General features: G+C 44.4%; 2 protein-coding genes across 12 annotated transcripts in view; both read left to right on the top strand.

Moving 5' to 3' along the window:
• ZBTB1 (zinc finger and BTB domain containing 1) overlaps positions 1 to 18,439 on the top strand; it is a 29,015-nt gene extending 10,576 nt beyond the window's left edge. For 6 of the 11 annotated variants that reach the window (XM_056492368.1, XM_056492373.1, XM_056492366.1 and 3 more), the window contains exon 2: positions 257 to 3,743. In XM_056492368.1, coding sequence (XP_056348343.1) covers positions 277 to 2,412 — 2,136 coding nt within the window. In that variant the 5' untranslated portion in view covers positions 257 to 276 and the 3' untranslated portion in view covers positions 2,413 to 3,743. Of the gene's footprint in view, positions 1 to 256; positions 3,744 to 12,626 lie in introns of those variants that run through there. The other 5 variants (XM_056492374.1, XM_056492377.1, XM_056492370.1 and 2 more) reach the window with 1 other exon arrangement.
• Positions 18,440 to 19,274: 835 nt separating this feature from the next.
• Positions 19,275 to 23,106, top strand: HSPA2 (heat shock protein family A (Hsp70) member 2). The gene has a single exon (XM_056492378.1). It carries the CDS (start codon positions 20,817 to 20,819, stop codon positions 22,719 to 22,721), a length of 1,905 nt encoding a protein of 634 aa, XP_056348353.1. The 5' UTR covers positions 19,275 to 20,816; the 3' UTR covers positions 22,722 to 23,106.
• Positions 23,107 to 26,606: the final 3,500 nt, after the last annotated feature.

Raw genomic sequence — 26,606 nt, 5'->3', positions numbered from 1 at the left:
ATTGACTTGTGTGCTGGTTACGTTTATTAGTTTGCTAGTCTTGTAAGTCTAGTGGTGAGCACATGGAATTATGGATGTTTTCACTGGCATCAATATTCATAAGTAGTTACCAGCAGAATCTCCAGACAGGAAGCTGTACCACAGACTGGCAGAATAGGAAGATCTAGAGAGAAAAGAGATGGCAGTTCCTCCCTGCATTTAAGTAGGCTTTGGGTTTTGTGCTCGTGATTTAACAGATACCTTTTTCTTTATGCAGGGCTGTAATCGAAGTACAAGATGGCAAAAACCAGCCATAGCAACTATGTCCTTCAGCAGCTAAACAAGCAAAGAGAGTGGGGCTTTCTGTGCGACTGCTGCATCGCTATCGATGATATTTATTTTCAAGCACATAAAGCAGTCCTTGCTGCCTGCAGCGCCTATTTTAGGATGTTTTTTATGAACCATCAAAACACTACAGCCCAGCTGAATCTAAGCAACATGAAGATTAGCGCTGAATACTTTGATCTTATTTTACAGTTCATGTATTTAGGAAAAATTATGACAGCCCCTGCCAATTTTGAGCAATTTAAAGTGGCCATGAACTATTTACAGCTATATAATGTACCTGAGTCTCTAGAAGATATACAGGATACAGACTCATCTAGTTTAAAATGTTCATCTCCTGCTTCTAGCACCCAGACTGGTAAAATGATATTTGGGGTGAGAATGTATGAAGACGCACTTGCTAGAAATGGCAGTGAAGCAAACAGGTGGGGCATGGAGCCACCAAGTTCAACGGTAAATACATCCCATAACAAAGAGCCTGAGGAAGAAACTTTGCAGCTCAACAGCTTCCCTGAGCAACTGTTTGATGTCTGCAAAAAAAGCACCACGTCCAAATTCTCTCACACGAAAGAGCGCGTGTCACACTCGCGCCGGTTTGGAAGGAGCTTCACCTGCGACAGCTGCGGGTTTAGTTTCAGCTGTGAAAAGCTGCTGGATGAGCACGTGTTAACATGCACCAACAGGCATTCCTACCAAAGTGCAAGGTACTACAGTGCTGAGAAAATGGACTTTAGTGAAAAGAACTCTACTTCTAAAATGATCTCCACACAAACAGAGAAATACAAGGGGGACTCGAACCATGCTGCAGATGATTCATCATCTCCTGTGTCAAACGTCACGAGCAGAAAAAGCAGCACGGTTGCCTCTGAGACATCAGGTGAAGAAGGAAGTAGAGCCTCTGAGAGGAAGAGGATTATTATCAAGGTGGAGCCAGAGGACAATCCTACAGATGAGCTGAAGGATTTTAATATTATCAAGGTAGCAGATAAAGACTGCAATGAGTCTTCTGACAATGATGACCTAGACGATGAACAGGAAGAGCCGCTTTACAGATACTACGTCGAGGAGGAGATGAGAGAGAAGAGAAATGCTCGGAAGACTCTAAAGCCTCGCTTATCCATGGATGAGGATGAAAGGAAGTGTTTGAAAAGTCCACGGCACCTTAACAGCAAGGCTCCTTCAGTGCAGGATGATGTGGAGAATGCTCCCTGTGAACTTTGTGGGCTAACAATCACTGAGGAAGATTTGTCCTCTCATTATTTATCCAAACACATAGAAAATATATGTGCTTGTGGCAAGTGTGGTCAAATACTGGTCAAAGGCAAGCAGCTACAGGATCATGCACAGACCTGTGGAGAACCCCAGGATCTGACCATGAACGGGATCAGAAATTCTGAGGAGAAAATGGACTTGGAAGAAAACCCCGAGGAACAGTCAGAAATAAGGGACATGATGTTTGCAGAGATGCTAGAGGACTTCAGGGACAGTCACTTCCAAATGAACAGCCTTCAAAAAAACCAGTTGTACAAGCATTCTGCTTGCCCTTTCCGATGCCCTAATTGCGGCCAGCGTTTTGATACTGAAAACCTAGTGGTTGAACATATGACAAACTGCCTGGAGCAAGATCTGTTCAAGAACTCCATGCTGGAAGAGAACGAGAGGGATCACAGGCGTAAGCATTTCTGCAACCTTTGCGGGAAAGGATTTTATCAGCGTTGCCACTTGCGGGAACACTATACCGTTCATACCAAGGAAAAACAGTTTGTTTGTCAGACATGTGGGAAGCAGTTCTTAAGAGAGCGCCAGTTGCGGCTCCACAATGATATGCACAAAGGCATGGCCAGGTATGTCTGTTCCATTTGTGATCAAGGAAACTTCCGAAAACATGACCATGTACGGCATATGATATCTCACTTATCAGCTGGAGAGACTATATGCCAGGTCTGCTTTCAGATATTCCCAAATAATGAGCAACTGGAGCAGCACAGGGATGTTCATCTGTATACATGTGGAGTATGTGGAGCAAAATTTAATTTGAGGAAAGATATGAGATCTCACTATAATGCCAAGCATTTGAAAAGAACATAAGCATAAACATACTGTTAAAGCATTAAGTTGGCAGCAGAGAGAACACCAAAGCAAAGCATAAGTATAGTATAAAAATTTGAAAAGAAAAAAAAAATTTGAAAATAAGTCTCTTTTTTATTATTTTTTTAAGACCCTCCTAACCATAGGTGTCTGTTTAGGCTCATTAAGTATAAAGCTTTGAAAAGCATCATGTGTTTAATTATTACATTTTCACTGTTTCCTAATACCAGTTTCTGTTCTTAATTTTATTGTTTTACTACGTAGATATACAAATCATTATTTTTAAACTGTAGATTAAAAGCACAATGTTACCCCTTCACTGACTGCTATTAAACAGTTCTCGGATCTTCCGTAAGACGAGTGCTTTAATATTTCCATGTGTTGTTTCTTCATGTGAAAATTTTAGATCCCAGTGATTAATGTGCAAGAGCATAATTGTTCGTAATCCCCAAATTAATTTTCAAAATGAAAAAAAAAAAAAAAAAAAAAAGAAAAACAAACCCAAACCAACAATGCCAAGAAATAATCCTTTGGGCTCTGACTGCTACAGGGGCAGAGCTGGCTGTCCTGGTTCCTGCTTCTTGGTTTTGTTGGAAGGTGCTTCCCAGGCTCAGTTAACCCTTGCAGGCTCGGGCTGCTGTGCACCGGGGGGGAAGGGAGTTAATGACTGTCGGGATAACCAAGGGGTGCCAGCACAGTGGTCATTTTCCTGATGGAATTCCTAGCAGAACTGTTCAACTGCTACTGGCCTTTCTTTGACTGTCTGTACCTCTGTGGGTATATTTAACCTGCTTATCCTAACATACAAGGGAGGAGTGTCTGTGGTGGGTTGCTAGGAATGCAGTGTGGCCATGTGTACTGAAGACTGCATTTTCAGCCTAGCTGTGAACCGTGCCTTGCTGCTTGTGTTGGAAAGTTAAAAGCAGGGTGGGTGTGGAGATAGTCCCATTGCTTGGGACCTTAAAGTTTTTTGATGATTTGTTTTCATGATACTTTATGAATGTTCTGTTTCTCAACAAGAATATAACAAGACTGCAGAGTTTGCTTAATAAATGTAAATATATTTTATGCCTTTTAAAATTCTTTTCTGATTCTAGCAGAGTCTATGCAGCTTGTCTCTTAATGTAATTGAATTTAAAAATCCTACTAAGTACCAGCTGACATCAATTCAGTGAGGCACTTTGGCCTTTGACAGAGCAACTGGCTTTGACTCTTAGGCACCAGCTGTCTAAACGTTTGTTAAGTGCGTGATTTGTGATGGGGTGGAGGAAAGGATCCTAACACGTAATTGTGGAGAAAACAATTTAAAAATAAAACCTAGTCATACTTTCTCCCAGCAGATCTCACTTTATCAAAGAGGGTGGTAATGATATTTCCCGCTGAGCTATGGAGGGAGGAAAGTAATTTAGATCAGCAATTAAAGCAGTTGGAGTAGATGATCATTGCAGGTCCCTTCCAAGTGAAATGTTCTGTCACCTCATGTGCCAGTGGTGGGGTTGAGAATAGGAGCCAGAAGCTGATGGTCTAGTCCAGGGCTTTCATGTGCTTGTTTCTGTCAGAGTTAAGTTTCATTCCTAGTTTCTTGGGGATTATGAGGGATATCAAGTTTTAATTTTAGACAATACAGAGGAGTGAATACAATTCAGAATCTCCACTTTAACTGTTAAAAGTAGTGTGAGTTGCCTTGCATTTATTCAGTTTTAAATGTGCATTAGGATTTCTCTTGGTTGGCACACGTGTGCATTTCTGCAGTGATGGAGAAGGCTCCCCACCCGCCCTTGGTCCTGAGCCAGCAGCTGCTCGGAGGCACCAGCTGCTTTGGGTGCAGTTTAGTGGGCTTTTAGTGTTTTGCTTTAACTGCTCAGTCCTTTGTTTTCTTGTATGATGCTGAAGTCAGCCAAGTCCTCGATATCACTGGGGCCAAAAGAGCACAGGCATGAATACACTCCAGCACTCCAGAGCTGGGGGTTCAAGCACTGCTCACAGAGATTCCCTGACATGCAGATTATCCTTCAGTATCAGCTGGATTGGGAAAAGTGATCAAGGGAAAGGAGAACTGGAGAGCACTGGGGGAGCTGGCAGGAGGGTCTCGTGGCACTGGGGAGTGGGAGAAGAGATCCTGAGTGGGAGAGAGTGGCAAAGGCAGGCAGGATTAGAGCTGTGCAGTGGGAAGCACGTCCCCAAGGTGGCATGGAGGGGGTGGCTGGAGGAGTGGATAAAATGTCCCGGCTGTGGGAGCGGAGTGAGGATGACTCAGCTCGGAGGGGGCGGTGGCCGAGCCGTGAGCTCCGGGGCGGGCGCGGGGCGCGTACCAAGCACGGCCGGCCCCGCTGCCCGCGGCCGGGCACGCTCAGCCCCGACACGGACCCTGCTGGGAAGCAGCGGTGACCTCTGCCGTGTAAGGGATCAGCCCTGCGTTCGGTGAAGGGCTAAGGGTGATTTATAGAGCCTCCTGCTCAGGATCAGGAGCCCTTGTTTACAGCCTGCTGGTCTGAACTTGACCCAAAAATGTTTCTTAAAGAATGTGAATTCCTAGTGTAAGTAGACCTGCCAACTACAGAAGCTAAATGGAGAAGCTGGGAATGATGGTATTTACGTGTACTATCTAACTTCATAAACACCCGGAGTACCTCTGTTTTTCAATTATAAGCTGTGTTGTAGTAGCTTTCAAAGTAAAGTTTGTTAAACCTTTCCAAACTGAACTTGAATTAATGTTTTTTCCTGTTCTAGTGAAACAAAACTCAGTGCCCTGGAGTTCACATGTAGGATAGTCCATGCTAAGGCTCACAAAGAGCATGAATTGCACTGCAGGGAAGCTTAAAAGTGGATCTACTTACATGTAGGCAGAAAAAATCAGAATGACTGAAGTAGCCTGAGAAGTGATCAAGGGCAGTATAGGAGAACATAAACAAGTCAGCCTGGCTTGCAAGTAGATGGGTGTTTAAATAGATGAGTATTTCAGATGACATGTAAAAGCGTGCAGGGGAGCAGCATGGGACTGTTAGAGAAAAGGCCTGGAGTGACAGGAGGAATATGGCTGCTGTGAAAGGGCAGAAACTCTGGGTGCTGAGGCAGCCTGGGGCTGGCCACTCCTGAATGTTCTCCCCAGAATGGGACAACATCTGCAGGAGGGTGAAATTATGGTGTTTCAGTGCTCCCACCATGACAAAAATGATTTAGTGTGGAGACAGAACAAAAGCAGACATGAAAAAAAATCAACAGCAGTTATCCTAGAAGTTTTGCTGTTACTTGAAAGATCATGAAGGAGAAGCAAATATATTTAAGAATTAATTTCCTCTAATTTGTACTTTTCTGTTGCCATAACATTGTTCCTTTGCGTCTCCTTGGTGAATATTAGCGTGTAAAAGCGCTTAAGGATCTTTAAAACTGGAGGTGTAAGCATTGTACAAGGCGTAGCCAGAAAGAAAAAGATTTGCTGGATGCCATCAGTTATATTTTTAAGTGATTTGCTATTCTTATTTTTGGAGGACCTCTCTGTGTTCTGTTGTTTTTCTCATTTTGGCAGTGCTATGGGCTGCAATCCTGAGAATTTATAAGTGGCCAGCCTAGCTCTTAGCTTTCAAGATTTACTGAAAGTTAAAAAGAGGGAATTCATGAAGACTTGGTATGAGCTTTAAAATATCACAATAGCTGTTGAGCTTTTCAGTTTCAGAGGAGATGTTTAAAATATTTATATATATATATATGTATATATATATATATATACTTGTAAATGTTTCCTGCTCACTTGTTAGTTCAAGTATTTATATTTGTATATACTATTATCTGTAGCCAACAGGTCTGTGGAGATATCTTGATTTCAATAAATAGAGTATAATGGAATTCTAAGAATTTATGCTTTAATTAGGGGACTTCTCTATGTAATATTATCAGTTGGTGTAAAACATATAATTCAGCTTACTTTTTATTCAAAGCTGAAGACAGAAAGTATATTGCCCTGGAGAATGTATTAAAAATATATTGTTATAAAATTGAATAGTTTGACTTCATGATTGTTTTTGAATACTTTAGTGGAAAATAATCAAGAATCTCAGAGCTATTGGTGAGGATTTGACTTTGCTCCTGGAGGCTGTGCCACCTTGAGCCCTAGCAGCCCTTTACTTCTCCCCATGAGTTTCAGCTCTCCTCTCCCCTGTGTGCCACCCTCTCCATTGTCAAAAAGCACAGATCTATGTAGCTTCACAATGAACTGAATCAAACAACGGGCGTTTTTCTATTCCCTGTGGGGCTGGTTTTTGGCTGGATCAGTTCCCTGCTGTGCTTCCCTCTCCATCTCTGTGTCAGATCTTGTGCAAGCACAATAGAAGGGGTGGCACGAGAGGAGGAATGAGTGGCTGGGTTGCTTAAACATGCTGTACCAGAGCTCAGAGCTTATCCTGAATTTAACTCGGTCTCTGTCTCCCCCAAGCATCCTCGGGGAAGCTGAACTCTTACATTCATCTCCTATTTCCTGATAAGGAAAAAGGCAGCCCAACCTCTGACAAGTGAGACACATCTCTGCTATCTGCCCTCTTCGTGAGAACTGGAAACCTTCCTGCATTCAGCTCATCCCAGAAATATGCTCTGGAGCTTTCTTGGTGTTTCTTGCAGCAGACTGGGTCCTGCTCCACACCACTGGGTTTGTGTGGTTGGCCTGGCCCGAGGCCAGGAATGAGCTGGGCCCCTTGTCTGGCCAAACACCAGGAATGGCTCCCACCTTCCTCTGGCCTTCCTGCCCTCCAGCTGTGGGCCCAGAGGCAGCTGTGGGGCTGCTCTGTTGCCCTGTGCTTTTCCCAGCAAGGGGAGACAGTCCCCTCGTTTTTGGTCTAATGCTGAAAGCTTGGGGTAATTCCATATGTAAGTTAAACTGATGCTGGCAGTATCTATTACTACCCCTGTGTATTTCTGACTATTAAGTTCTTCTCAGTCTCAGAGGGTTAAAAATCAAATCTTCTGACTTCCCTAATTCTCAGCTGGTTTGATGCTTGTCGCAGACTTACAGACCTACAAGATGAAGCATGACTGCTGAAGGCTAGAAATTAGGAACATATTTTCAAAAGCTGACATTTCTGTAGGTCTCAGCTATAAACCAGCTTTCTGTATTTTCTTCCAACCTCCAAAAAACTCCTAAAATATGGTTGTGCAGTTTATTCTTGAGATGTGTGAGTAGGCTGAGATTTTGTAGGGGAAAGATGCCAGAAATCAGAACACGTTTTATAAATTGAGTGTCTTTTGCTGATTTACAGTCACTTCCACAATTCTGGAATTAATTGTGATTTTATTTTTTTTTAATGCAGAAAGACAGATCTTAATTTGTAACAGGGCAGTATAGCTCATGACTCAGGAATCACTTCATCATGACTATAAATATTCAGCCCTGAAACAAACAGCCCATGTTTCTTTCCATGTACTTGAATGGCCAGTGCCAGCTTCATAGAAGAAATGCTATCAGAGCTTTATTTGGGTTATTTTTGCCCTCAAATATCTTGTAGGGTGGGGATTTTAAAATTAATTTAAGACCTAAGAAAACAACATTGTTCATCATGCTTTTAGAGAAATTGTTTTCAGTAATTCACGCAGATTCCCTGTGTAAGAGTGGTTGGAAATAGTTTTTTAAAGTTTTACATTAATATGTTAAAGGGAACATAACAGAACTGTGAGATGAGGAATCCTCAGATGGTCCAAGGCCAGGCTTTGACTGTCTCTTTTGTGTAGCCAGCGTGGCATATCTCACCCCAGCAGCCCTGAGGTTCGGACATGGTCAGGATCTTTGATTCTCTTGCAAGAAAATGAAAAGGTTTAATCCTTTCCTGTGCCTTCTGGCATACTAAAAACCATAGTAAATCTTCCTGCAGCTACAACCACAAAAACAATGCTGCATCTAGAATTTCCGGGAGAAAAAAAAAGAAATGGTTCAAGAACTTCCCTCTCTGACAGAGTTCTGCTGCATTTATTGTTTTCACTCAAACTCAGATGTGATTTGCATCAATGAGATTTTTGGGTGTACATTTTTTCATCTGCAAATAAGATGTGACTTCAGATAAATATGTCTTGTACTTCTGTAGATATCCCAAGACTCCTGACAGGGAATGAATGCATCCCTTATAGACCTTTAAATCCTGGAAGCTGTATAGATTGTAGGAAATCCACTGGAAATCAGGACTGTTGTAAATCCTTAGTTTCTCAACTTGTCCATCAGGCAAAATGCCACCAGTGTCAGCAACTGCAAAGTCTCTGCAGCAGCTGCACTGCCAACACAAAAATGCAAAAATCAGTCTTTCCCCTTCTCTTTTCCCCCATCTCCTCTGATGACAAAGTTGCTATTTTAAAAACACATCCTTTTGGCTCTTTTATTTGTCTTCTGTTTTTTGAAAAGGAAGATTTGCTTTCTTCCTGTTTTACAGCAATGACTAGGGCTGAGAAGTTGCCTTTTTTAATAGTTCTCCCATGTTCAGTTGAACCTTCACAACTCAGTAATACCTGTTCTCTCCTTTTTAGGTAACCATCCCACTACATTGCGGATGGTCACCAGAGGGACTTCTGCTTCTGACTCCCCAGAAAATGAAAGGGAAAAATAACATACTGTCCTTCTCTCCATGGCAAAAGCCCCAAAGACCATTAAAGTTTGTGGAAATGCAGATAAGCTGCCTAAAAATAGAGTTTGCTGAATACCATAAATTGCTTTTGGTTTTGGCAGCAGACACACCAGACTTCTGGTATCGGTTACGCTCCTCTTACACAAGTCGTTGTTAGGGCTTTTATTTAGGATGCTAAAGATGGCAGCCTGGTTTCTTCCCTGCCTATGGGTTTCCTACTGGTACCTATTGGTACAGAGTCACAGCTTCCAAACTGCTGAGGTTCTGGTTTCTAGCCATCGGTTATTGAATTGCTTAAGACAAATCAGAAACATTTTAAGAGACAAAATCTAAAGTATCCCTCGTCTTGGAAAAGGATAGATACAGTAATATTGTAGGAAGAGGAAATACAGGGTAGGATCCCTTGAAACTGATGAAGAAATCATATTAGTATGATAGTCCCACAGCCCAGGAGAGAGTTCAGATGTCTGAGCTACATTGTTATCAGGTGAATTAAATAGAAGTTGTGTACACTTACATATGCTGTAAAATATGGCACTTAATACTCTGCGTGCCTGGAAGTCTCAGGGTTAGCCCCACCTAGTCTGCTTTCAGATGGATTGTGTTTCACTTAGATTTTACAGGCCATTGCTGACACGGTCAGTTCTGCCAAAAAAGACAGAGGTCCCGATGTACAGTAACTTAAAAGCCGGAAAATAACTCAGTCAAGACAAAGAGATTTTGCAGTAATGGTTACAGTTCTTTCGCTTTAGTTTGTTGTGCAAAGAGTTAAATAGTTCAAAGGCAGTTTCCTTTGGAGAATGTTTATTTGATCAAGTTCAGTGTGGCTTAGACCCCAAATAGAAATACCAACTTCAAACAGAGGACTACTATGAGAGAAGGAATAGTCTGTGGCCTTCCAGACCTCACAAGCTATGTTGGCTTGTTACACAGAGTCAAAACAAGGATGTCCCTTAGAACAGATATACATTAACTCAGTGTATTTCACACACCACATCTTTTATCTCCCATCTGCTTCTTTTCCTGGTCCTTAGGCTGTGACAAAGTCACTGAAATCCTGGATGAACTACAGACTCCTCAGTGAAACGCATATCTGGTGTGATTGAACCATCCAAGCTACTTGGACTGTTAGAGGAGCTACTGCTCCTGTTTACTGAGTCTGAAGTACTCCATCCTTTGGATTTTGGATTTTGTCTATAAGTGCTTATCTTTGCTTCTTGGTTCCCTTTACATTGCAGGAAGCAGGGTGAGGAAGAGCCCAGTGGGTGCTTCTCTTAGATGGAGCCTGGAAGATCTTGTTGGCTGAGTAGTGTTGTTTTTTTGTTTCTTCAAATCCTTAGCTGGCTGAATCTTCAGACTTCTAATAAATGCACTAAGCCTTGAAAAAGCATTATTAATGCATGATGAGATGCATCAAGTTCAGCCACTGAACATAAGAATGGAATCCATGCAGATGCTGTTAGCACAGGAACCTGATATCGGGCCAAATCTGGAGAGCCGTCTTTGATCTGCCTCCAGATCCTCCTTTTATTTGTAAACATGCAGCTAATCACAGACTTCCTCTGACTTTGATGAAGTGGCAGGAGCCGCATCCTCTGTGAGCCCTGGCAGGGCTGGAACGCCGCAGATGCTCGGGATGCAGGATGCGCGTTCCGGCGCCATCTCGTGGCCCGTCCCCGTTCCCGGGGCTGGGGCGCTCGGGATCGCCGGGAGGAGGTGAAGCGGGTCCTCCTGGCTGTGCATCCCTGCACAGCTCCTGTGCATCCCCGCACAGCTCCTGTGCTCAGGGCGAGTTTAGAGTCTGCGAGGAGGGCGCGGCGTTTATCGCTCATCTCCCTTCCTGCGGGCTGCAGGCAGCTCCGCGTGTGCTGCGCCCACCCCACCGCAGCTGGCACTGAGCAGCGGCGTTTCTGCTGTCTCATCGGAAAAATGGCACTTAATATTCACGGGCAGCCCACCTTCCCGCGCTCAGAGGTGGTCCCACATGTGCTTGAGGGAGGTGGTGGAATGCAGCTGAGTTGTGTGTGTGAGTTGTCTGCGATTTGCAAACGACAGAGATTTTGGACTGCAAAGTGAAGGCTGGCATGGTAATGAACAGCAGTGGTAAACACTGATGTTGCTTGGGGAAAAACAGTGCTCACATGCATACTCTAGTTAGAACATCTTTTTTTGCTCCTTTGTTAATTTACCAAAAAAAAAAAAAAAAAAAAAAAAAAAAAAAAAAAAAAAAAATACTTCCTGACTTCTGAGCTAGTCATGTAAGAGTTACTTTGCAATAACATCACCACTCCAGTGAATTCCGCTCCAAGATTTTAAGAATGTGGCAGGCAGACACATGGCCTTGCTGCCAGAACCAGCAGTAGTTTGAAGGTAGCAGTTTGCCCAAGATCTGTTTCCACCATTCACATCGCCCTTGTGGCACAGAACAAAAGCCTTTTGTCCCAGCTGGCCTTTTTGCCCACCTTAAGTATTTGACATGGCACAGAGGGCAGATAAAATTCCAGACAAGCCTGGGCCTGGCACATACAGTGAGTGAGAGCCTGGCCACGGTGCACACCGAGGTGTGGAGCATCACTCGAGGCTTTCCTCTCAAAGCTGTGCCAGGAAATTCAGCCCTGAGCTGGCCTTGAGGATGCTTTGGCAGGTAAGTAATGCAAAGAGCTGCTAAACCTGGCTTCATGTGCAGCCTCTGCAGTGTAGACACAACCACCTGAGCCAGGGCTGCCACAGTCTCATAGAAACACCAGGTGTAAGTTATGCAGAAGTGGCACAATCGTATACTTTGTACAATGCAATTTGCAGATCCAGAGAAAGAAGTCAGTGTGAAAAAAAAACAAAACAAAAAACCAAAACCAACAACCCTGAAGATTGTCCTCAAAAGTTACCAGTTTTGTCCTCCATGCGTTTCCAGTTTCTTGATTGTTCCTATCAGACACAAAGCTGCTTATATTTGTCATGTACTAGTGTGGCTGAAAGAGACTTACAGAAATTGTAGATATTTATACAATTTATCTGCATTTAACCTAAAATAAGAATTTGGGGTGTGTGTGTGGGGGGGTGTGTGTCGATTAAATTCATAACAGTTACCTCTGAGCTAGGCAAGATCAAAAACCCCACAACCAAAAATACAGTCAAATATGAAGCAGTAAAAAGTATTCCAGAGTGGGGGTGTTCCAAGCTATGAGTGGCTGAGGGGAAATAATACTCATACAATTTTTTGAGCATCCACTAACCCAAGCCATAAACCACTGCTGGAAAGTAACACATACAGTATGAAAAATTACTTCTGGGAGGTTTGGGAAGTAAAGTTTTTCTTCAGCAAATCTGTAGCTGTTTTGAAAATAGAAGGCAAAGGAAAAAGGAGCAAGAGTTTCTGAAACAAGATGACAACATTGTTTAAGGTCATGTTCTGGTGGGATAGGGGTTGAAGGAAATGTATGGCTTTTTTAAAGAGTTCCTGACTGTGGTGGGTGCTCTGAATATAGCTGAAGGATGGGTATTTAGAGCAAAACCACACATGGTGAGGTGGGAGGGACCACATCATGCTAGCAAATACAGTACTGCAGTGTGGGCTTCTGACTTTTAATATTTTTCTTGCATTTCTTTTCTGCATGGCAGTAGTGAAATAGGGACTTCTAAGCTTCTGAACAACTGAGAGAACCAGATTTGGAGAAGACATGAGGAAGAACTGGTCGGCAAAAGATTTCATAAAAACTCAGAACCTCGTGTGCCAGATCTGAATTGGCACCACCTTTGCTTTTTTGACATACTGCAGCAGTCGCAAAAGGCACCAAAGCAGTCAAATTAGAACATGCAGTAAAAGTTGTTTTGGACTCTTCTATGTATCATAAATCTTACTTCCTTGTGACTATTTCTTACAGCTGTAAAAAACAAATTTGAAGTCTTTCATGCAGCAGACAGCCAAAAGAGGCAGATGCCAGGTGTTAAGGGCTGCACTGAAATGAATTTGCAAAATTTCTATTCGCACGCTGGAGTGCTCCTTTTCTGAAATGAGGCTTCTTAGAGTTGCTGTCAAAAACTGTGTAGATTTTTTAGTTCAAACATTACAAGTATATACTCATGCACAATGCTAAACTATCAAGTGTTAAAAAAGAAAAAAAAAAAGAGTAAGAGGTGGAAAAAAAAAAACCTTAAAACTGAGGACGGAGGGTCCCTGAGGAAGGACAGGATGGTGAGAGAGATCCAGCTGACTTGATTTCCCCTGCTGCCATGATCATCATTTGCAAGCTGAAGAGGACCTTCCATGGAGCACAGTGCTTGTCTATGGAGAGTAAAGAAATGGTGCTCTGGTCTTTTTAAAAGAATGGTGAAAATTTCTTACCAACAAGGAGATGAGTAAATGTGAAATAATCTTCACAGGGCACAGAGTGCACCTTGTTCTGGAGCTAAGCCTTGCAAAAGCTCGCTCAAAGAAGAGAATCAGGCGTTCATGTTCAGATTTGAACATTTTAGGAGTGCTAATGTTTCCAGCTAAATTAATGAAGGGGAGGGGGGAACCCTAACCAAAAAAAGCAATAAGGCAGTAAATGCTCTAAATTAGGGAAAGCATGAATTATAAAAATATTAATTTCTTTTGCTTCTCTTAGACAACAGTGGATAAAATTAAGACATGTAAGCAGACTAAACATACTGATTATATTCTGCTGTAGCTACGTATCTTACTAATTCTACTCATGGTTATAAAAGGATGTTTCATTGTTCACTATAACTTTTATCCCAAGAAGAGTCTGTCTATAATTTTATTTATAATTGGCATCATTTTCATTACTGTTGTTACAAAGTGTGTACAATATTGTCTGTATTGCAGCTTGTATAGGGCATGTTGTCTGTGCTTGCTTTACTCTTTTTGAGTTTATAAAGTTACTATACAAATGCAAGAAAAGATGTTCAGATATCTTTGAATGTGGTTGCTTAATCTAATTACATAGCCCCCCAATGTTTCAGCATATACATGTTGAAGGTATCAGCTCTATTAACACATAACACCTTAAACATTAATGTAGGTATTATAAAAGCCTCCAGTGCAGCACTGGAATGCTGACACTTCAGTCCCTGTGGCTGTATGGAGCCAAGGGGAGGATGGTGAATATCTGGGCAAAGCCAGATACCCCTGGGGACTCTGCAGGGAGAAGGCACAAGATATCTAAGAGCAAATGGGATGTCCTTTCTATAGAAAACATGAAGGACCTTAAGAGCAGGACCACCACAAAGCAGAGGAGAGAAGGGAATACATTTATAGCATTGCCTTCAACAGTATACAAAGTGTAGGACATCTGGAACAGGCTGTGACTGTTCTGTAACTTAGCAATTACTTCTAGTCTATGTAGAGTATCAGTATAGACATTCCAGGTTAGTTATCATTATCTTTAAAGCTTATTCTGTGCTTTGCAACAGTATCTTTAATAAAATACTCTTAAAAATCTGCTTATTATTCTCATTTAATTCCATTTTATACCTGAGTTGATAACAGTCCTGGCAACAGGGTGAAGTTACCACCTGCTTCATCAGCTCCTGTGTTTTTCCCATTCATCTGCTAATGGCAAGAGGGAAAGCAAAGATGAATAAATATGCAATACTCATAGAAATGAGAAAACAAGAGAAATTCCTAGTATGCTACCGTTCAATTATTATAAAAATTGTTCACACTAGGCATATCAGTAAATCTGAGAGATTAATCACACATTCTGATCTCTGAGTAAGAAGTATTGGTCTTTTCCTGTGTTGACAGTACACCATTTATCTTGTTTAAGACTTAGCATAATTTTACAGCTTTACAGTTACTGCCAATAATTGCAGTATATTGTTTAACCCCATCACAGCAGTTCTAGATAAAATTGTCTGTTTTCATCTATTTACTCCCTGGACCATATAGAATATCCTTTTAATATCTTCAAACAAGACCAAGCAGAGTTCAGGTACATTAACAGATAAGATTAGAATTCAGAATAATCCTGGCAAGGTGCAGATGGGATCTGAAAACATAGTATTTAACAGGAACAAGTGCAAGCTGGAACCATTAGCTGTGCAAGTAAAGGAACAGCTACTTAATTTCATGGAATCCTAGAAGGGTTTGGGTTGGAAGGGACCTTAAAGATCATCTATTTCCAGCCCCCTGTCATGGGCAGGGACACCTTCCACCAGACCAGGCTGCTCAAAGCCCCATCCTGGCCTTGAACATTTCCAGGGATGGGGCAGCCACAGCTTCTCTGAGCAACCTGTGCCAGGCCTCACTACACTCACAGTAAAGGATTTTTTCCTTATATCTAAACTAAATTTACCCTTTCAATTTAAACTGAAAATCTGAAATTTTAAAAAGCAAAAAGAAAATAATTGATGCATTATTTTGGATCATACTCGGAAAATTAATCTGCAACATCATGGTGTTGCAAAGAAAGGTAAAAACTGAAATGTAGAAACTGGAGTATCATCTGCTCCTTCAGAACCACTAAGGCAAGAGCTGGTAACATCTCCAGTTTTAAGCATAGCACTTGAAAACTAAGATACAAGATGCATGCAGAGAATCCAGGAGATAGCAGTAAATGTCTGGAAATCAAGAAGATTTTGCTTCTGAGCACAAGTTGAGTGATTTTGGTACAGGGAAAACACAATTACTTTCATATATAAAATCTGGTTGCAAAGAAAAATGACACAACTGTTTCTCATATCCACAGTCAATACGAATAAAAATAATTGCCTTAAATTTGCACAACAGGAAATCTTGGTTCAACACAAAATGGGACTAAATGACCTTTTCTGGTTCTGTGATTACTGGAAAACACTTTGCTTTAAAGTCACTTGCTTGGGACTATCAGTAGAGCTGGTACTGAATGCAAGAAAAGGAGGCTGCAGTTAAAGGAATAAAGAACTCACTGCCTCAAATGCACAGCACACCAGTTTATCTAGTTAGCACTAGTGATACTAACTCCAGCTTTTAATCATGCCTCAGCAAACTGTCATAAGTCTATGTAAATACATGTGCTTAAAAACCACTTAATTTTAAAATAGTTATCCTTTGAAGCATCAAGCATTAGTTTAATCAGTGCTGACAATTTCCATGATTTTATTGAGTCTAATCAATCTGAGGCAGCCTGGTTTCAGTTGTGAGATGGTGTAATGAGCTATTTATTATTTTAAAACAAGACCTGCAAATTACATGGAATAACCTAAAAGTGTAATCTGAACATATGGTAAAGATGAAAAAGCCAGAAGGTGAATAAAGCCACTAGGTTTATAATTTTAGGAGATCTGACTCATGAGTTTTGAACTTCTGGTTTGGCAGTATGAAATTACAGTGCCCTATATTCTGCTGTTCTGAGTATTTCCATAGTACCGATCACACATTTGTGTAATTTGCCAAAAACCACGTTATACAGATTTGCACAACTGTATTTGTTATTCACAAAAACAAAGGAGCACTTATTTAAATAAGATGATGTATTATGGCTGCTCTTTAAATTAACAAGGAGCAGCTGTGCACAAAACCTGGAGGTATATAAATACAAAGTAAGTTACATACTTCCCTCCACATACACTATGATTTTTAATGCAACCTGGTTAGAATAATTTTGTCATTTTATACACTGGTGGTTCTTGTCTGAATTCCAAGAACCAGACATAGGTTCACAAATATAAACAAGATTAAGAACTTTAGTGATGAAAAGGTATTGTGACAAATTATTACTTGATCTTAGAATAACAGTTGCTTAGATTTTTCTGAGCTGATTGCTGTATTATAAAATAATCCATTCTCATGATGCAGTCTGATGTATGCAATTTTTGGGATAGTTTTACAAGGGAAATGGGTATTAGGGAAATGGATACGAGGGAAATGAATACCAGAATTTAAGGTCTAAGGTCTTCTGACTGCCAAACCTGAAAAAATCATTCATTGCATTTCAGCTTTATCTTAATGATCCAAGAGCCTGATGTCTGATTGGACTGCAGCTTGGGTTCAGTTCCTATTTTTATACTACGTTGCCTTATGAAACACGTGGGTAAAAATCTTCCTTTTATCAAGATCAAGATAAGGGTTTGAGTTCTCAGTTCTGATCCAGATACTGAGCTCTTGCTTCACTGAAGAAATCTAAATATCATCTTCATTTGGCTGGGTGGTGTAATGGAGAATAGCCTACAGCATATTACATAATGCTGCCAAACAGGAGACATGGGTGCACAATTGATCCTAAACACAAATAAATGGATCAGAAAGAGGCCTGCCACTGCCAGAGGTGCCAAATTGCTGCTCTGGAAGTTGCTGTGAAAATATGGCTTACAGATTCAGGATGAGGGAATAACAGCAAATGTTTTGTTAAAGGGAAAATCAGACTTGTGCTGAAGTCCTCCCCATAAAGCTCGCTCTTTCATTTCTGAACCAGTTGGTTTGGCTCACCTGTACCATGATTGCATATGAAGCAACATAAAAGGGAATCATGTGGCTCTTCCCGTATGAGAGGATGACTGCATGGATGAGTTGGTTCTTAAACTGCTGACAAAAAGCAGGCTGGTAATAGCTCTGCTGAGAAGAGAGAAAACGTCTAATGAGGTTTTAGAGGTTGCTTCCTCTTGTTAGACTGGACTTTCTCCAAGGACATCAGTAAGAGGTGAATGCAAGAACATCACATGAACTTCTGACTGAAAGCTTAAAAAGCAGTTGGGACCTAGACATATCTTTGTACAGAAGAAAACAGCACTTGTGTGCCCAGCTAGAAAAGAAATCCTTCTGCAACAGGCTAAATGACCTTCTGCAACAGGCTAAACAGTCTCAGTCCAAAGAGGTTTGGATTTTTCCTTAGGATGCCTCTTTACACCAGCAGCATTAAAATGGTGTGCTCTTGTGTTCCTCCAAGATCTTTTCCTCAGATTTACTACAGCAAAACAACTCAAATGATGAAATAAACAGGATTCAGGATGAGTAGTAATCCAGTCAATGCAAACACCTCTTCAGCAGGTTACCAGCACATGTAGGTATCAGCACAACCATATCAGGACCACACTAGTTATTGGGCCAAGGAAACCCCAAACAAGTTTTGGCTGGAGCTGTTGTATACATTTTGTGCCTGGACTGATAAAACGAAGTCAAAAACTTTGGGCCAAATAAATGAAATGTCACTTCTAAACTGGATTAACCTTACTCGATTACAGCTATAGTGAAATGAGACATCAGATTAATTTTGTTGCCAAAACTGTTTATTGTGTTAATCGATATTGTGTTATTTCTTTCTCCACTTGTTCTTTCCATCTACTGTTGCTATATATATGTTTTTGAGGCAGGAGGTAGGAGTCTTTTTACTCTGAAATAGCAGGGTCTGAATTTGTACTGCAGCTATTAAAACAGGATTCTTGTGCATTATTAGTGTTCCTTAGGGACAGTCCTCACAAGGAGACAAATAATAAACAACATCAACTTTTCAGCTGAAACAGAATTTATTATCCACCTCTCTTTGTATTGCCCTGGCATTTCTCCCTGTTTCACATAATACAATCAACTGAATGAAGTGGCAGTGAATTACAGGAAGAGATGGTTCAGTGATGAATCAGTCACTGGTCTAACTACAAGAGAAACCGACACCCTTCCCATCAAAGAAATATGCACACAGGATATACAGAGCAGCTCCTGTAGGCAGGGACAGCTGATGGTTCCTATTTTCCAGCGACTTCTTTTGGATTGCTCCAAGGTCAGAACCCGTGTGAAAAAAAGAGACCAGCATCTGTGGAAGAATGATAGTTATTTAAACATGTACCATATGTATGGTCAGAAATCCAGGCTCTTCCATCACAAAACTACACACATCATGCACAGAAGAGGTGGAGTTGTCATGTCTTGTAAAAACGGCTTTGAAAAAACACGCTAATAGAAACAAAGATGTTTTTGAACAGGAGTTACAGTGCCTGTAATAATTGTGTGTAATACAAATCACTCTGGGAAAAGCTGCAACACGTTTTCTATGAGGCCAAGTATAGCGAACTGGTGAAGGTTGGGGACAAAACTAATGAAAGAGGATTTGAATATACAGTGACATTAATCCTTCTCTCACATAACCCCTAAAGTCTGTGGACAGCAAACTTTTAGCAACACTTTTAAAGGAGCTGAAAAAGAGCTACTAAGACTCTCTGTATTAAAAAAACCAACTCAGGCTGGTGTTTTGCCCTCCTTACTAGAACTGGAATATTTTGAAGTGTTTGTCTCACAGTAAGGAGACATAATTTGGAGAAACCACAGCGGATTTTCATGTTTAATATATTTTCATCAAAGCACTTTCCTAGCTCCGAGTTAATAGCTCCATAGCTTTTGCTAAACGTAGGCGTGACGACATCTCACATTAGCACAACAGACAAGAATTTGGAGGCGGTTCAAGAATGGTCACCACGCAGCAACACGCAGCAACAGGGCCCCCAAAGCCGCAGCGGTGCCATTCCCTGAGTTCTGGTGCGGGGACATGAGGGGACAGCCCGCTGCCATTCCCTGAGTTCTGGTGCGGGGACATGAGGGGACAGCCCGCTGCCATTCCCTGAGTTCTGGTGCGGGGACAGGAGGGGACAGCCCGCTGCCACTCCCTGAGTTCTGGTGCGGGGACATGAGGGGACAGCCCGCTGCCATTCCCTGAGTTCTGGTGCGGGGACATGAGGGGACAGCCCGCTGCCATTCCCTCAGTTCTGGTGCGGGGACAGGAGGGGACAGCCCGCTGCCATTCCCTGAGTTCTGGTGTGGGGACAGGAGAGGACAGCGCGCTGCCATTCCCCGAGTTCTGGTGCGGGGACAGGAGGGGACAGCCCGCTGCCATTCCCTGAGTTCTGGTGCGGGGACAGGAGGGGACAGCCCGCTGCCATTCCCCGAGTTCTGGTGCGGAGACAGGAGGGGACAGCGCGCTGCCATTCCCTCAGTTCTGGTGCGGGGACAGGAGGGGACAGCCCGTTGCCACTCCCTGAGTTTGGGTACCGGGGCAGACACGGGGCGGGGGTGGGGGAGTTCGGGCGAAATAAAGCTAAACACGGGCTCGGCGGGACTTTCCCTCAGGCACTTTCCCTCAGCGGGAGGGCGCGCAGCTGCGTGAGGGGAGCCGTTCCGCCATGACAGTTCGGGGGTCGCCGCGGCGGGGGAGGAGTGGCGGCCGTTCCGCCCTGACAGTCGGGGGGAGGCTGAAGGGAGGTGTGTGTGTCTGTGTGAGGGAGGGAGGAAGAAATTTCTGCTGCCCTGCGACCAAATAAGGGCAAATTCCCCAGTGCCGGGCCGAGCGCTCAGGAATTACAAACAGCACACGGCGTGAGCGGCCGCGAACCCGAAACCCCCCCACACCCCGCGGGTCCGAGCGGGCGGAGCGCGAGGGCGGCCCGTAGCCCCGCCCCACCGGTCCGTCCCCGCTCGCCATTGGACAGGGCTGCTGTCAATCCCCGACATAACGTCATGTCAGCTGGAACTTTCTAGCTGAGGCTCGCGCCGGGGGCGGGGCGAGCGGACAGCACGAGCGCGGATTGGCTGAGCCTGATGGCGCACGAGAAAAACCCGGAAGAATCGCGGCCTCCGCGGGGCGGGCTGGCGGGTAGGCACTCGCGCTTCTGATTGGCCAGAGCGTTGGGGGCGGGCACGCTCCGGCGGCTCGCGGGGGCGATTGGCCGAACGACTGTTCGAGGGGCGCCCGGATTGGCCGTCAGGGTTCTGGCAGGTTCCAGAAGCGGCCGCGGCGGGTATAAAACGGGTGGCGGAGGCGCGAGCCGGGCATATCGCGCCGCGGAGGCAGCGGGAGCGGGTGGGGCGGACGCGGGCCAACAGCACCACAGACAGCCGACACCATGTCTGCTAAAGGGCCGGCCATCGGCATCGACCTGGGCACCACATACTCCTGCGTGGGTGTCTTCCAGCACGGCAAGGTAGAGATCATCGCCAACGACCAGGGTAACCGCACCACACCCAGCTATGTGGCCTTCACCGACACAGAGCGGCTCATCGGGGATGCCGCCAAGAACCAGGTAGCAATGAACCCCACCAACACCATCTTTGACGCCAAGCGCCTCATCGGCCGCAAGTATGATGACCCCACGGTGCAGTCAGACATGAAGCACTGGCCTTTCCGTGTGGTGAATGAGAGTGGCAAGCCCAAGGTGCAGGTGGAGTACAAGGGGGAGATGAAGACCTTCTTCCCAGAGGAGATCAGCTCCATGGTGCTCACCAAGATGAAGGAGATTGCCGAGGCCTATCTAGGGTGCAAGGTGCAGAACGCTGTCATCACGGTGCCAGCATACTTCAATGACTCCCAGCGCCAGGCCACCAAGGATGCCGGCACCATCACCGGCCTCAATGTCATGCGTATCATCAACGAGCCCACTGCTGCCGCTATCGCTTACGGCCTGGACAAGAAGGGAACCCGGGCTGGAGAGAAGAACGTGCTCATCTTTGACCTGGGAGGGGGTACTTTCGATGTCTCCATCCTTACCATCGAGGATGGGATTTTTGAGGTAAAGTCCACGGCTGGTGACACCCATTTGGGTGGGGAGGACTTTGACAACCGCATGGTGAACCACTTTGTGGAAGAATTCAAGCGCAAGCACAAGCGTGACATCGGTGGCAACAAGCGAGCGGTGAGGCGGCTGCGCACGGCTTGTGAGAGGGCGAAGCGCACCCTCAGCTCCTCCACGCAGGCCAGCATTGAGATTGACTCTCTTTTTGAGGGTATTGACTTCTACACCTCCATTACCCGTGCCCGCTTTGAGGAGCTCAATGCTGACCTTTTCCGTGGCACCCTGGAGCCAGTGGAGAAAGCTCTGCGTGATGCCAAGCTTGACAAGGGCCAGATCCAGGAGATCGTGCTGGTGGGGGGCTCTACCCGCATCCCCAAGATCCAGAAGTTGCTACAGGATTTCTTCAATGGCAAAGAGCTTAACAAGAGCATCAACCCCGATGAGGCTGTGGCTTATGGTGCTGCCGTACAAGCTGCTATCCTCATGGGAGACAAGTCTGAGAACGTGCAGGATCTGCTGCTGTTGGATGTCACCCCTCTGTCCCTCGGCATCGAGACAGCTGGAGGAGTGATGACTGCTCTCATCAAGCGCAACACCACCATCCCCACCAAACAAACTCAGACCTTCACCACCTACTCAGACAACCAGAGCAGTGTCCTGGTCCAGGTGTACGAGGGTGAGAGAGCTATGACAAGGGATAACAACTTGCTGGGCAAGTTTGACCTAACAGGCATCCCCCCAGCACCCAGGGGAGTCCCCCAGATCGAGGTCACTTTTGACATCGATGCCAATGGTATCCTGAATGTCAGCGCCGTGGACAAGAGCACGGGTAAGGAGAACAAGATCACCATCACCAATGACAAGGGTCGCCTCAGCAAGGACGACATCGACCGTATGGTGCAAGAAGCAGAGAAGTACAAAGCAGAGGATGAAGCTAACCGGGATCGGGTGGCAGCCAAGAACTCCCTCGAGTCCTATACTTACAACATGAAGCAGACAGTGGAGGATGATAAACTGAAGGGAAAGATCAGTGATCAGGACAAGCAGAAAGTGCTCGACAAGTGCAAGGAGGTGGTGTCTTGGCTCGACCGCAACCAGATGGCTGAGAAGGACGAGTACGAGCACAAGCAGAAAGAGCTGGAGAAACTCTGCAATCCGATCGTCACAAAATTGTACCGGGGAGATGGAGGGGCTGGGGCGGGCGGCTCCGGCGGCCCCACCATCGAAGAAGTAGATTAAAGAGAACTGAAATACAGACTGGTTTATGGACAGTCACTCCATTGTCTTTGTTTTTTTTTTTTCTAACGTTTAAAGAAAACGTCCTTGCCGATAACAGAGTTTATTCTGTTGGGTGTGTATAAAGGCAGATCTGTCAGCTTGGTTTTGATAAGAGGGAAGGCACGTCCTGCTTTATAAGGTTAGTAATAGACAAATGTTGTTAATTCAGATACAGCTGTTTGTATTCTGGATGTTTGTCTCTGTCTCTTCTAAAGTTACCACTTGACTGTTGCAGTTGACAAGTTTCAAGTTATGCATGAAAACCTTTACAGAAAATGAAAAAAAAATTTGCCAAATTTGGCTTCTGGAAATTTTGGTTATAAATAAAATGTATTAAAAGCATAAATCTATCCTCTTTCTCCTCCCCATGAAGGGGCAGTGTTGGGGGGGTTAGGAAGACCTTTCTGGTGGTGTCTGTGGCTTTGGATGGTGACAGTGGGGGGTGTTGGGCTTTGGAGGGGTGGCTGATCCCCTAGAGTGGCAGGGGGAGAGAGCACAGGGGCTTCCTGAGGACAACCCAGCTTGGGATGGGTGCTGGGGAGGGGATGTTCTGGTGTTGCAGCCCCCCAGCCTCATGGCAGGGGCAGTGGGAGTGTGGCTCCTGGGATTTTTACAGCAGGGAAAAATTCCTCAGAGTTTTGGGGCAGGACACCTGTGTCCAGGCTGCAGATCCTAGCTCGGGAATACATCGTGTGTTTGGCTGGGAGAGAGAAGTGGGGAAATGAGGACAACAGAAATAGTCCTGCTTGACAGGTGGTGGGGCTCGATAAAATAGAGACTGGTTTGTGGGCAGCTGTAAAGTGCTGAGTTATTCTTGGGTTGCTTGTGTATGCACTGAGTTTCAATAATTTTCTGTGTGTTTTTCTCCTCTTCAGACAAGCAAAAGTAGAGCTGGCAAGGACACCCCCAGAACTGGGAGTGCTGAGTAAGGAGCTGGTATGCTGAACTTAATAGAATAGGCAAAATCTGTAGTAGTTAAACTTGTCTGGCTTTGCTGCAAACTGTCTGCAGAGTTTTTCATTTGTATAAGAAAACAAAAAGCCTGGCAGGCAGCGTTGTGAGTCCGAGGCTCTGCGAGTTAATGAGCTCTCCTGCAGCAGCCTGATGGCACGCTCATTTCGGACTGGCTTGTCCTTTAAGGGAAAAAACTGCAGAGCAGTGGGCAGCTGAAGGCAATCGGCTCCGCGCTTTGGTTTGTTGCTTGTTTGGATGTCAGCAGCGTTGGTGTCCTGGGAACGTGGTGGGTGCTGCCCTGCCAGCTCTCCCTGCTGCAAACAACTTTTAGGACTCTGATTCCTTAAGCTTGTAGGTGATGTATATTAAAAAAAATATATCTATAAAAAGCTTTCTTGCGTCAAGAAAGGAGGCAGCAATAAGGTTGTTCAGTATTTAATAACCAGCAGTGATGTGACACTCTGGCTTACTACATGGATTTCTCTCAGCTTTCCAGGGCACTCAGTGACTGGGTTCTTCTTCACTAGCTGCAGAAGAGGGTTGCAGTCATTACAGGGAGGAATGTGAGGTTTGTAAAAAGCTTGTTTGATAGCTGCTGTTGCAAATGACTTAAAACCACTTCAGGTTTATCGAGCACTTTGCAGGTAAGTGTCAGTGCCATCACAGTGAGACTGGAGAAGTCGATTGCAGCAAGTTCAGCACCTGCTGAGGGCTTCAGTGAGATCTCCAAGTGCAGCAGTCAGGCTTTGGTGTTCAGGTACACAGCACTTTCCTGGCTGTTTCCAGGTACATTGCCTCTTGATTTCCAGGCTGTAATATAGAGAGGCAATGAGAAGATCCTGTGACTTTTAATTTTATTTTTCCCCTTGGAACTAATAGGTAAATATGTTTATGAATAGCACTAGATTGTCTGTAAGTGCAAATACTTTAATACTTTGTCAGATAAACTCTTCCTAACCAAAATCCAACTAAGGTGGGATGACAATAAGGAATAGGTAGCACCCATTTTCATTGTAAATGCAGGTTGAACTATTTTTTTTTCTATTAACCAGCTGGTAATTGCCCTTGCCACATAGTTTCCTTTACTTTTCAGCCCTTGGTTTGCATTCCTCAGTGTCGCTTCCCAGTTATTAAAAACAATTTTTTGTTATTTAAGTGTCTTGCAGAGCTAATGTAGTTAAATGCACACAGCAGACAGTTTGTCACACGCCTGTGCTGTTGTCTGTCCTTCCCCTCCCCTTGGCCACTGCTGCTCTGTGCCTGTTCCAGCAGTGGGGCAGTCAGAGAAAAGAGACCAGAGATGAGGAATCCCCATCCTGATGGTGAAAGTGGCTGAGGACAACAGCGGGTTAACACTGGGGGAAGTTCTATTTTTTTTTTCCCTACAAAATAAGTGTTTTTTGGTGTGACACACCTAAGGCTGTGTGTGGGGTATGTAAAGGACTGGAAACTTGTGCTGACTTACATGCTTGGGAAAAGATTTGTAGTCTTGAGGCACAAAGTAGCATTTCAAATATGTGAACAAACCCCCAGAATGCAAGAGACAGAAAACTTGAAGCGCTCAGAACTAGATTCCTTGCATTCATTCACTTAGTTTATAAAACAAAGAATAACTTCAAGTTGGTTTTCAGTATGTTGTACTAACTGTAGAGTGAACTCTGATCCTGTTAGTGGAAACTTCCAGTGGGTCTCTATTCTCCCCCTCCCCAGCTTCTTAAAGAAATAAAGTCAATTTCTCAAATGCTGCTCCTGATTTGAAAATAGGTGCATTTGGTGTGTGCATGCCCTGCTGGGGAGTATGAATTTGGCAAAGCCAGGAAAGTAATCTGGTCTAAAATCTGCACTTTCATTGCTTTTGTGCTCAGTATTTCTCCTCCTGTACACTGTCCTGGCTCACAGGAAAGCCAGCTGCTCCTGTCAAAATCCTGGGCCTGGGCTCCTGAACTTTTCCACCCTGCAACGAGGCTGTGCAAGTAGGACAAAGCCCATAAGGGAGAACCTAAAGTGCTGGTAAGTTCCAAGCACTCCTGCATTAACTTTTGATGGCTCCATATATTTTTCTGATTGAGTTGGATGGTATTACTTCAAATAGAGGAGCACCCGTGTCATTAATACTGGCGAATTTAATCACCCAAATTAAATCCCTAAAGCAGCGCCTTGCATCCTGTGTGCGGTGCAGGTCACCCTGCAACTCCCCACCGCTGCTCTGCAGGGGAGAGAGAGGGGAGATCCAAAAAAAGGCAAAGCTGTAAGCATGACTAACATCGGAGGGAGCTGAGGACAAGGGAGCAGAGCGAGGGCAGCCCAGGGGGAGCTGGACGTGCTCGGACAGGCGGTGTCCACCCAGCCGGGTGAGTCAGCCCGGCCCCGCCGCTCCGCAGCGTCTGTTTGAAGTTGTGCTCACAGGAGCTGCAGACGGGCTGCAGCCCTGCTGGTGATACCATCTTCGAGGCAGGAATGAATACATCCCAGCAGCCTGCCTTTTATCTCCCGGCAGGAGAGCCCTGCAGGCTGAGGAGCATTTCTCTGTCATTTAGGTTCTCCTTGAAGGTTTGGGGCTCTGTGGGGTGCAGCCAAGGTTAGGAGATGAAGGATCTCAGGACTGTACCATACATTTTGTCTTCCCCATTGTGAGCCACTTCTGCAGATACATATGAGGAACAGGAAGAAAGAGAAAAAATATTCAGGAAATTCTCATTTCCAGTCCTGGCACTCACATTAAATGCAAGGCGTCACATTAAAAAACATGGGCTTACACCCAGCACGCATACTTCAAGTTCCTTTTTATTCAGTCTTGTCAGTGCAGTGCAAGGTAATAGCATTTCAAACTCAAGTTATCTCAAAGGTGTTCCTTGTTTCTCCTCCTTGGCCTTGTGCCTGGCATGATTTTCC

This window comes from Oenanthe melanoleuca, chromosome 5, assembly GCF_029582105.1.
Source record: "Oenanthe melanoleuca isolate GR-GAL-2019-014 chromosome 5, OMel1.0, whole genome shotgun sequence".
Taxonomy (NCBI): Eukaryota; Metazoa; Chordata; class Aves; order Passeriformes; family Muscicapidae; genus Oenanthe; species Oenanthe melanoleuca.
This window is presented reverse-complemented; position numbering and strand designations above follow the sequence as displayed.

What these genes read in the sequence shown, in the direction of transcription:
- HSPA2 (XM_056492378.1), top strand. Translation starts at nt 20,817, where the DNA reads ATGTCTGCTAAAGGGCCGGCCATCGGCATCGACCTGGGCACCACATAC.